Source organism: Ammospiza nelsoni, chromosome 2 (assembly GCF_027579445.1).
Source record: "Ammospiza nelsoni isolate bAmmNel1 chromosome 2, bAmmNel1.pri, whole genome shotgun sequence".
Lineage (NCBI taxonomy): Eukaryota > Metazoa > Chordata > Aves > Passeriformes > Passerellidae > Ammospiza > Ammospiza nelsoni.
Window position 1 is genome coordinate 15,285,676 of NC_080634.1, and position 10,363 is coordinate 15,296,038.

General features: G+C 45.8%; 1 protein-coding gene across 1 annotated transcript in view; it reads left to right on the forward strand.

Annotated features, from left to right (window-relative positions):
• Positions 1-7,413, forward strand: part of MOGAT2 (monoacylglycerol O-acyltransferase 2) — a 28,286-nt gene extending 20,873 nt beyond the window's left edge. The window contains exons 3-6 of the mRNA XM_059466281.1: positions 3,006-3,210; positions 4,628-4,802; positions 4,953-5,152; positions 7,166-7,413. Of these exons, the coding sequence (XP_059322264.1) occupies positions 3,006-3,210; positions 4,628-4,802; positions 4,953-5,152; positions 7,166-7,320 (735 nt within the window). The 3' untranslated portion in view covers positions 7,321-7,413. The remainder of the gene's footprint in view (positions 1-3,005; positions 3,211-4,627; positions 4,803-4,952; positions 5,153-7,165) is intronic.
• Positions 7,414-10,363: the final 2,950 nt, after the last annotated feature.

The window sequence follows — 10,363 nt, forward strand, 5'->3', positions numbered from 1 at the left end:
CCTTTTAGGGCCAAGAAGTGTGTGTGTGTGTGTGTGTGTGTGTGTGTGTGTGTGTGTGTGTGTCTCAGACTGTCACGGGACAGTCACGAGAGAATTGGAGATGAGTGCAGTTCTGGGCAGTTGTGAGCAAGAGTGAGTGCAGGGCAGATTCAGTTTAGATGAAATGTACATAGTATAATATAATAAAGTAATTAATTAGCCTTCTGATGATGGAGTCAGATGCATCATTCCCTCTCCCCTTCGTCGGAGTTGCCTTTGAATTACTATAGGAAGGAGTGAGACAGTGGGAACAATCCAGAAGGGAAGATGGAGTTCCTCTATTGAAGAGTTTCCAGAGGAAAAGGATAGTGTAGAGTCTAGACCTATGGTATCTAGAGACTTTGCCTAAGTCTCTCCTCTGCTACAGATTTCCTTCTCAGTCTTGTACAAGCTCTCTGGTTTCTCAGTGAGTTTTGGCCAAATCATCCCAATGTGAGAAGGCTCTGTGACAAAACGAGGACCTTCTTTCCTCAGGGCTACTTCAGGGAACAGCACTTGCAGAAACATCACCCAGATCCACCAACACTTGAGGGACTCAGCTGCTACCCTCCAGCTGCCCATGGCTTAGAGCAGGGTGTCAAAAATCACAGATTCAAAGACTGGGTGACTTTGGAAGAGAACTCTAGAGGTCAACATGCCCAACCCACTGCTCAAGCAGGGCTGCCCAGAGCCAGTTGCCCACATCTTACTGCAGAATCACAAAATGGTTTGGGTTGGAAGGGGCCTTAAAACTGATCCTTGTTGGAACAAGGACACCTTCCACTAGACCAGATTGCTCCAAGCCCCATCCACCCTGGCCATGAACACCTCCAAGAATGGGGAAGCCACAGCCTCTCTGGGCAACCTGTGCCAGGGCCTCACTAATTTTATAATAAAAAAATTCTTCCTCATAGCTAGTTTTAATTATCCCTCTCTTAGTTTAAAACCACTCTCCCTTGTCTTATCACTCCAAGTACTAACCTTTGTTCTTTCCTTCCTGTTCTCCCTCCTCTTTCATTGGGATGAGCACCGAGACAGCAGCTGGATGTTTCTTAGGTAGTGTTTTTACAGATGTGTGGTGTCTTAGCTCTCCCATTGAGGCAATTTGACCGCTCAGTGGCTGCCCTCTTGTGTCTCCCTGCACGCACAGAGACAGAAGTTTAGCAGTTTCTAACACGCCTGAACATCTTGCTTCCCTGCTTATAAATCACTTGGAGATGAAGCGTTGTTTGGAAGCTGAGGATGAATGCAGAAACATTGATGCAGACTGAGATTACTCAAAAAAGAGCAAATGGTGGGCACTTAGCGATTCAGCCATCTGCCTCTTTTCCTGGGCAGTAGTGGGACTTGGTTTGTCCATTCGCCTCATTAGGAGCAGCTTGAATGGGCATGTGTACAGTCAACAGTGCTTTCAGACAGGTGGAAAATGAGTCACGATGGAAGAAAGTAAAATATACTCTCATTATTAACCTGCAGTTCTGGCAGCTTCTAGGAAAACACATGCACCATTAACTGCACCCTGAGTGCAGATGGAATCAGGGTACTTGGAGTCGTGACACTTAAATGCATAGGGCTCTGGTTGTTCTTGAGCACAAATGCCTTTGAGTTGTCTGGATAGGCATGGTGACTCTGTGGTAACAGAATCACAGAATTGTTCAGGTTGGAAAAGCCCTCTGAGACCATTGAGTCCAACTGTTCCCAGCACTATTGCAAATGCCCCTTAATCATGTCCCCAAGTGCCACATCTACATATTTTTGAAGAGTTTCAGGGACTGTGGTCCCACCACTTCCCTAGTCATCTTGTTTCAATGTCTGACCACCCTTTCAGTGATGAAATGATGTGATGACTAACCTTGGAAAGTTCATCCTTCCCTGCTGCTGTGAGTGTTCAGCATCCACAGAAATGGTGCAGAGATTTCAGCAGTCAGTTTTGCCTGCTTCTGCCTGGGCTATGCACATGCTGGTTGGTGTTGGCATGGCAAGGTCTTCTTGGTGCCAGAACTAGAGAGTGAGTTTGTCACACCAGCTCCTCTCCCCTGGGCAGTCCATAACAAGTGCAATGGAGATCAAATCCCAGTTGTCCCTTATCTCCCTTTAACCATCCCCTCTTGTTCTGTGGTACCCATTCTCCCATGTGGTACATCCCAGGTTTGAATATCATTTTCAGATTGGCTGAGGATTTTAACAAGCTGCTTAGTCAGCCCTCAAGGGCTGGCCATGAGCTGCACTGTGTCTGCAATCCATGCTGCCCATCCCTAAAATGCTGGGTATGGGAATTCTCTGTTCCCTCCTGCCAAAGCTGCAGCAGCCTTGGGCAGACATCCACTGCTCTTTGATGGACCTGGGCACCCAACACAGGCACAAACAAACAAACATCTGGCATCCTTCAGGCTTTCCCCAGTGGCAAGGAAACCATCAGCTTCTCTGTTAGATGTCTAGGAATTAAGATTTCAATTTACCATGTGTGAAAACATCCAGGAATCACCTGGTACATGCTTCAGGATGGGATAAACCTTTGATCCACACCAAGCTGTTGGGTGGGATATGTGCTTGTGCTGTGTAGTAGGTCTACCAGAGTGATTATGTACTCCCTCTGTTGTTCTGCTTGTGGGATCAAGAGGTACTGTGTAGAAGAAATCACCCTTTTCTTGCTTTCCCTCCCATACTAGAAAATTTATAGGAGAACATTTTAAACAAAATTGGTTCCCAATAGCACCTAGACCAGTTCAAGGCAATATAATGAACTGTGCCATTAGAAAAGTCATTTTAGGCCAATGGGTAGGAGAGGATGGAAATATGGGCAATGAAATACATTTCAGTGAAAAATGGGGGAGTTGTTCCAGTTAACCTTTTCCAATAGAAAGGCATGGTGGGTGCATGACGCTCCCCTCCAGGAATACCTTATCTGTTCTTCATAGCCAGTGTTCCTCCCTGCTGAGGTTACAGCACTAACCCTGACCACTTTTTGTCTTCATCTCTTTGTCCAGTTGGTGAAGACAGCAGAGCTGGACCCCCGGCAGAACTACCTGGTGGGGTTTCATCCCCACGGAGTGCTGGCAGTTGGAGCCTTCATCAATTTCTGCACAGAGGCATCTGACTTTTCCACACTCTTCCCAGGCATCACCCCCCACCTGATGTTGCTTTCCCTGTGGTTTCGCTTCCCGTTCTTCAGGGACTATGTGATGAGTGGAGGTAAGGAGCATGGGCCAATGGCAGCAGTAATATGTGTGGTGCTTTTTTGAGGAACACAGAGTGAAAATGCATGGGGAGGAGGAGTCAAGGGTCTGTTTTCCCTCACCTGGGGCCAATTGGATCCCATTCATGGACATAGCTATTTGAGATGGCAACCCAAAACCTCTGAAGTCAAAAATTGCCCTCCTTGCTGTTATCTCTGTTGTTCAACTCCATAAATGATCTCTGTGCTCAGGGCATCACTGTGCTGGTGCTGTGGAACAGCAAAATGTGGAGCAAATTGTGAACAGAAATGCTGAGAGCTGCAGGCCAGGATGTTCCTGTATTTCTTTCCATAAAAATTAGATTCAGGCCTGAAACTGTGAGGAAAAAGATGCTCTTTCTGAAAGATCTGCTGCTTCCAGGGAAGCAGCATCCAGGGACAGAGGATAAAAATAGTAGCTCATGCTGCTGCAATGGAATGTGGCAGGGGGGAAGATGTAGTGAAAAAGAATAGGAAAAGGGACAGGTAAAAATTCAACTGAGAGAGTTTTGAGAGATTTTTGGACGCCAGCAGGATGACCTCCATCTCTCAGCAGTGGGCTTGGCAATGGTCACTTTTCCAGCTGAATGTGGGCAGAATTCAGTAGGCTAAAACATAGGCATCCAGTTCCATCTGATGCACCCCAGGGCATCCATTACCCTGTTTTCCTCATAAACTGGCTCCTGCTGCCAGAGTATTTACATGGAGAGTGCAAAATCCAAACAGTGAGATATATGAGACACTTATGACCCAGGTGAAGGAAGGTTTAGTCACTGTAATGTCAGAGTTGGGTGCATAACTAATTTTCAGGTCAATTGAATCCATTTCACAATGAGGTTTTAATGTGCAAATTATTTCAGCCCCTGAAACAAGGATTTTTTTTTTAATTAAAAAATATTGTAAAACAATGTTGCTTTGTAATTTCTTAATTAAAGATTTCTATCTTATTCAAGTAAACAATATCAGAGGACCAAATCCTTCATCAAATTCCACTTTGAATTAGCACCATCCACTGAAACACGTGTGTGTTTTGACCTAAAGCAAATGTTTCTCTGACATCAGAATTATTTAGAATTTGACACAGTCTCAATTGACAACAAATTGAAACTGATTTTTTCTAGGACTTAAGTGCAGCTAGTTTTGTGTTTATTTTTTTTCCTAATTTTTCTCTCACTTCTCACTTCTGAGCCAGACAGCAGATAGATAATTGTGTACTCACCCAGCAGAACTGTGTGCAAATCTAGCACCTTTTAAGGGAGTTGACCTGAGATTTTCAGGTTAAAATTTATAAATAAAATTTTCAGCACTTGTTCAGAGATGGATTATGGGGGGAAAAAGGTGCAGAGCAAACCAGAAACAGGTGGGCTTTACTTTTAATTTCTCCCTGCTCTCCAGGCCTCATCCCCTCTGACAAGGAGAGTGCATCCTACGTGCTGCAGAAGCCAGGGGGTGGGAACTTGCTGGCCATCATTGTTGGTGGGGCCCAGGAGGCTCTGGATGCCCGTCCAGGATCCTTCACCTTGCTGCTGAAGAACAGGAAGGGATTTGTGCGCCTGGCCATCCAGAATGGGTGAGGAAGGGGATGGAGTCAAGGGATAATGAGGGAGGGGTGCTCGGCCCTGTGGCTGGTCAATGGGGTGTTTCTGTTTTGGAGAAGAATGAAGGGTTTTGGAATGGGCTTTGCTAATCATGACACCATATTGGTTTTGATCCCCTGCAGCACCCCCCTGATCCCTGCCTTTTCCTTTGGGGAGAATGATGTCTTTGATCAGGTGAAGAATCCCCAGGGCTCCTGGCTGCGGAGGATTCAGCATTTTCTCCAGCAGATCATGGGCATCTCCCTTCCCCTCTTCCATGCACGAGGCATCTTCCAGTACAGCTTCGGGGTGATACCCTACCGGCGGCCCATCTGCACCGTGGGTGAGTCCATCCACAGAACTCTGACGTGATGCCAGACACACTCAGCTGGCCAAACTGGGGAAACAGGGACAGTCCCTGGGCTGTGTCATCCTCCTGCCAGGCTGGAGCCTCTGCCAGACAGCACAAGCAGGGGTGGGCTAGAAATGTGCTGCAAAGCAGTGTTCCAAACTGTTCATGTGTCTCACTGTTTTGGCAATCTGGTTTGATGTCATGACAGATCCCAGCCCATCTGGGCTGTGCTGTGAAAAGCCCCAGATCAAATGTGGCCAAGCTCATCGCTCCTGTGAGATGCAGACAGCCCCAACACCACAACGTGGTGACAAAAAACACTGCAGTAGGGTTGCATGAAACATCTGCCAAGGCAGTTTTACAAACACAAGTAGGACCGGCAGGTTAAGGGAGAGGATTCTGCTCCTCTTCCCCACTCAGGTGAGACCCCCTCATGCAGTGCTGCCCCCAGCTCTAGGGCAAGAACATCAGAAGTACATGGAGGTGCTGGAAACCACAAAGAAGCTCCAAAGGCTTGGAGCATCTGGGAGACAGGCTGGGAGAGCTGGGGATGTTCAGCCTGCAGAAGAGAAGGCTCTGGGAAGACCTTAGAGCCTCTGCCAGTGCCTAAAGGCCTCCAAGAAAGGGGGAACTTGAAGGGCAAATTTGAAGGGGGATTTTGGAAAAGGGCATGGAGTAACTGGATGGTAGGGTTATATGGATATTGGGAAGAAATTCTTGGCTGTGAGGATGTGGCACAGGTTGCCCAGAGAAGCTGTGGCTGCCCCTCTTCTCTGGAAGTGTTCAAGGGCAGCTGGGACAGGGCTTAGAGCAGCCTGGTCTAGTGGAGAGTGTCCCTATTCAAGGGAGGGGGGTGGAATGAGAGGATATTTATGTCACTCCCAAGCCAAACCATTCTGTGATTCTCCAAACACCCAAGCACTCAGATGCAGCTTTGCTCACATCTGCAAATCCAAACCTATTTGCATGTGAGGAAGATGAACCATTTTGGCCAGAGACCATGTCCGTGGGAGACCAAATTTCAAGAAAATCTTTGGTTTTGAATAAGTTTTCCAACATCTCCATGCTTGGTCCACCAGTGTGGCTGATGCTCTGTGAATTAATTTAGTTTAAAATGCTGTTTGGAATGGTTAGAGCTTACACCACTGATTAAGTTTGACAATGAGCAATTACTTCTAATTGTATTAGAACCTGTTTGGATTGTCTCAATGGTTTTATGAGCTGTGTAGTATCACATGGGTTCTTCACTAATTGGATGAAGAATAGCCTTATAACATGTTGAAACCCTCTGTCACTTGATAAAAACAATTTGAGTAAGAGACCAGAGCAAAGGAAGTATCTCATGGATTTTCACTGTCCCCTGCTCCTCGTAGCTCTGGGAGATGGAAAGACTCTTCTAAAGATAGGAATCAAAAGAACTGATTTGCTGTTGAATAAAATGTGATTTTTAAAAGATAAGTAAGTACTTGGTTCCTAATAAAAATCAGATATTTCACAGAATCTTTAATCTGAGCAAAGTGGAAGCACCTTCAATGCAAGTGTATTTAAATAGTGTGGGGCTCCCCTGTTCCTCACTTTCCCCATTTGCAATGCAGATTCCCAGGGCCATGTGGAAACAACTTGGAAAACCCAATCCAAATATTATCCTGTCTTTACATTGTGTTTATCTGCAGCACATCTGAGATGTGAGAAGCAGCTCTTGGGACTGCATTGGGATACAGCACTTCTTACTTCAAAAGGCTGCACAGAGGGTCTTTGACATTAGCCAGCTTTGCAGATGGGTAAACTGAGGCAAGGACCAGTGCGATCCTGGAGACCAAGAGCTTGGTCAGGATCTGAGTCACCATCCCTCCTTGGCTGTGCTATCTCCCAGGCTCCAGGAAATACCTGGTCACGCTGACCTGTCCATCCTGGATAGGCTGACCTCAGCTCCGTGCTAGGGTGAGCAAAGTGTTCAGAGACGCCTGACACTGGCTCTTCCTAACACCTGTACTTCTTTTCCAGTTGGGAAGCCAATTCCAGTGCAGAAGAAGCACAAACCCTCTGATGAAGAAGTTGATCAACTCCATGAAAAATACCTAAAAGAGTTGTCCGAGCTCTTTGAGAAGCACAAAGCTAAATACAATGTCCCAGAAGACAGCCACCTGGAATTTATATAATGTGCCTTAAGCAAGGTGAAACCATGGAGACCAAGCTCCAAGTTTCCTCCTTCTCTGGAACTACTTCACAACCTCAACATAGTCACAGTTAACACACAGTCTATATAGTGTAGGGAAAAGAGCTTGATTTTCCCAGTTATTGTATGGTTGTAGAGCCAGGTTTTTTCATTTTTTCTCCATGTAGAAGACATAAAAGATATAAAACAGAAGAAAAAAAATCTCATCTGTGGACAACTGAAACTCTTCAGCACAAAAATAACACTTCAGTCTGGCAGGGATGCCAGTTTATACAGATATTTCCAGGCAGTTCTTAATTATTGAAATTATTTCCTTTGCAATATTTTCATTTTGAAATGGGTCAATGAGCCATAATTTGTGATGAAGGCATATGGTTTTTAAAATATAATCCATCTAGATCAATAAATGAACACAGGGTTTTTTGTGCTCTTCATGTTTTTAATTGCTTTGGGCTCTTTTCTCACCACCTGAAGCAGAGTTTATCAGAAAGGTCCAGCATGATGCCAAGCACCCTCAGCAGCATGATGCCAAAGCCCTCCAACACAAAAGAAATTAAATAAATTCCATTAGAAATGTGTATTGGAACTATAAAATATTTCTAATTAATATAAAGAAACCAGGAGCCACTCTGGCAGTCACACTACCATCAGAGCTGGGATTGAGCCTTGGCAGCTCCACACTCCACACTCAGTCAGACTGGGCTTACCTACTGGCTCAGTCCCTGGTTTCCCACAGCACAGTCTCAGACATCTGGATCCTTCAAACAATTTAATCATACAAGAACAAAATAACAGCTTGGGGTGAGAGCCTCCAGAAGGAATCTCCAACAAAGGAAACCCTTGGCTTATGTGCCCTTATTATCTGAGTGTATGGGAAAGTCTGGGCTCTTCTTGCTGAGTCCTTGGCTCCTGCTGTGTCTTGGAGTGTCCACGTGCCTGTCTGTGCCACAGGTCCCTGTGCCCTTTTGTTTTGCAGAGGGTCAGCAGTGGCCTCTTGCCACCAGAGCTCCATCTACACCTGGCACTGCAGGTGCCCCTCAGCTGCTTGCTGCCTGCTCTGAATCCATTCTTTAATAATTAGTTTAGAAACATAAATTAGAAATAAATTTGTAATGTCTAGGGACTCGTCCAAAGGGTTCACCATAGCTGGGCTCTAGGAGTTCTGCTTCCAATTTGGTTTGTTTAGTCCCAGACATCTCTTCATGGGAACATGACCAGTCACCAGCTATGGTAGCAGGGTCACTGTGCATTTTGTTTTACAAATGAGACCATCTTCTTAGGAAAGAGGAGCATGACTAGGACATGGGGGAAAGGAAATGGGATTTGGGCTGGAAATATCCATTGGGGTTTGGGGGAGCCATATTTGGCAGGTGATCAAGCAGCTTCCTTTTGATATCCAGAACTTCATTGAACTTTGCACTTAATGGGATTTTGCAGAGTGGAAGTTTCAGGTGGCAGGAAGCCATCTGCTCAGTTCACCCTTACAGAGCCCTGATACTTTAATCTTCTTCTTTCTCCCTCCCTTCAAAAGAATTTCCTCACATCCTACTCCCCACTTGAGAGCAGCCACCAAAAATCCTGCAGATCACACACACTTCATTTTTGTTCTTGAAACTGCAAGAAGTACATTTAACAAGAAAAACCTGTTAAAAAATTGAAAACTTTGTCTCAACTGACAATACCAGGTCACCATTGGGGTTTATTTCCTTTTTCTGCCTCCTGTCCTGACCAAGGCTGCAAGGATTCCACCAGATTCTTAATCTGAATAACCCCCTGCAAATCCCTTCCATTCCTAGAAAACAAGCAGCATCAAGGAAGAATTTAATGGAATCCTGCTCAACACTCTAAACACTCCTGTAATCCCACGCTTAATCGAGTCAAATAAAACAGGTCACATGCTATGATTTCTATTTTTCTTTTTCTTTTGTTCTTAGTTAAGGACAGAGGTGCCCAAGCAGGAGGAAGATTTTCTGCACCAGAAACAAAAAGAAATGTGTCTCCCACCCTTTCCTCTTGGAATTAATCACCATCCAAGCTTTACCCTAGCTCCAGGTTTTGTTCTCTATCATTTCTTCTGCCTTTCCTTTTACGTGGCCATCCACACAGAGATCTCAGGAATGTTGCCATGACCTTATGGAAACATCCCAGAGGAGATCAGTGCCAGAGGGAAGCGATGGGGATGTCTCCAGAGTCAGAGCATGGTGTGCTGTGGGGCCGGGGGAGGTCTCCAGAGGTGAGGATGAGGAGCTGAGATCTCAATGCAAGGGGAAGGAGAGTGAAGGTGTTGCTGTTGGGGTAGAAATCAGCAGTGAGGGGAGGGAGAGGATTTGTGGAGATGTGGTGATATTTTGGGGTTGTAGGAAATGGAGAGGGGAGGATGCAAGGTCACAGATAAGGATGGCAGAAATTGGTACTGGCAAGAGGGGTTTGGTCAGTAGGAGAGACTTCTACCCCACTGAGTGTTCCCAATTGTCCACAGAGGCCTCAGTCTTACCCTTTTGGGGCTGTTGATGTGATGCCCCTTGTGCCGGAGACACACCTACCTGAGAGGTGGGCTGGCCCATCACCTTCCTGGCTTGTGATCCCATTCTGAAAGAGAGAAACGGAAGAAAATGGCTGGTCAGGAAAAAATCTCAGGGAGGCTTGGGAAGGAGGATGCTGGAGCTGTCTGAAAGTTGTTGGGGTGGTCAGAGAGATCCAAACGTGGAGAAAGACCACAGTGCTGGAGAGGAGGAGTTAGAGGAGAGTGTTGGCTGTACATAATAGGCTTCCTTCAAGGCCACTTTTATCTCACAGACAGGAAAATACCCTTGATGCCCCAGGGACCTATATAACCCAGGAGGGAGAGGTCAGTGCCTGGGCTTGTGTTAAATATAACAATAAGAACAATAATTCATAGGCATCCTTGCAGCCAGGACTATTCAGGGAGCTCAGCACAATGAGAGGACCCATCTCAAGAAGCCAGAGCTGTCTCTGAGCAAAACACTGTAAGCCAAGAAGCTTTTCTGCTATTTCAGCACAAAAAG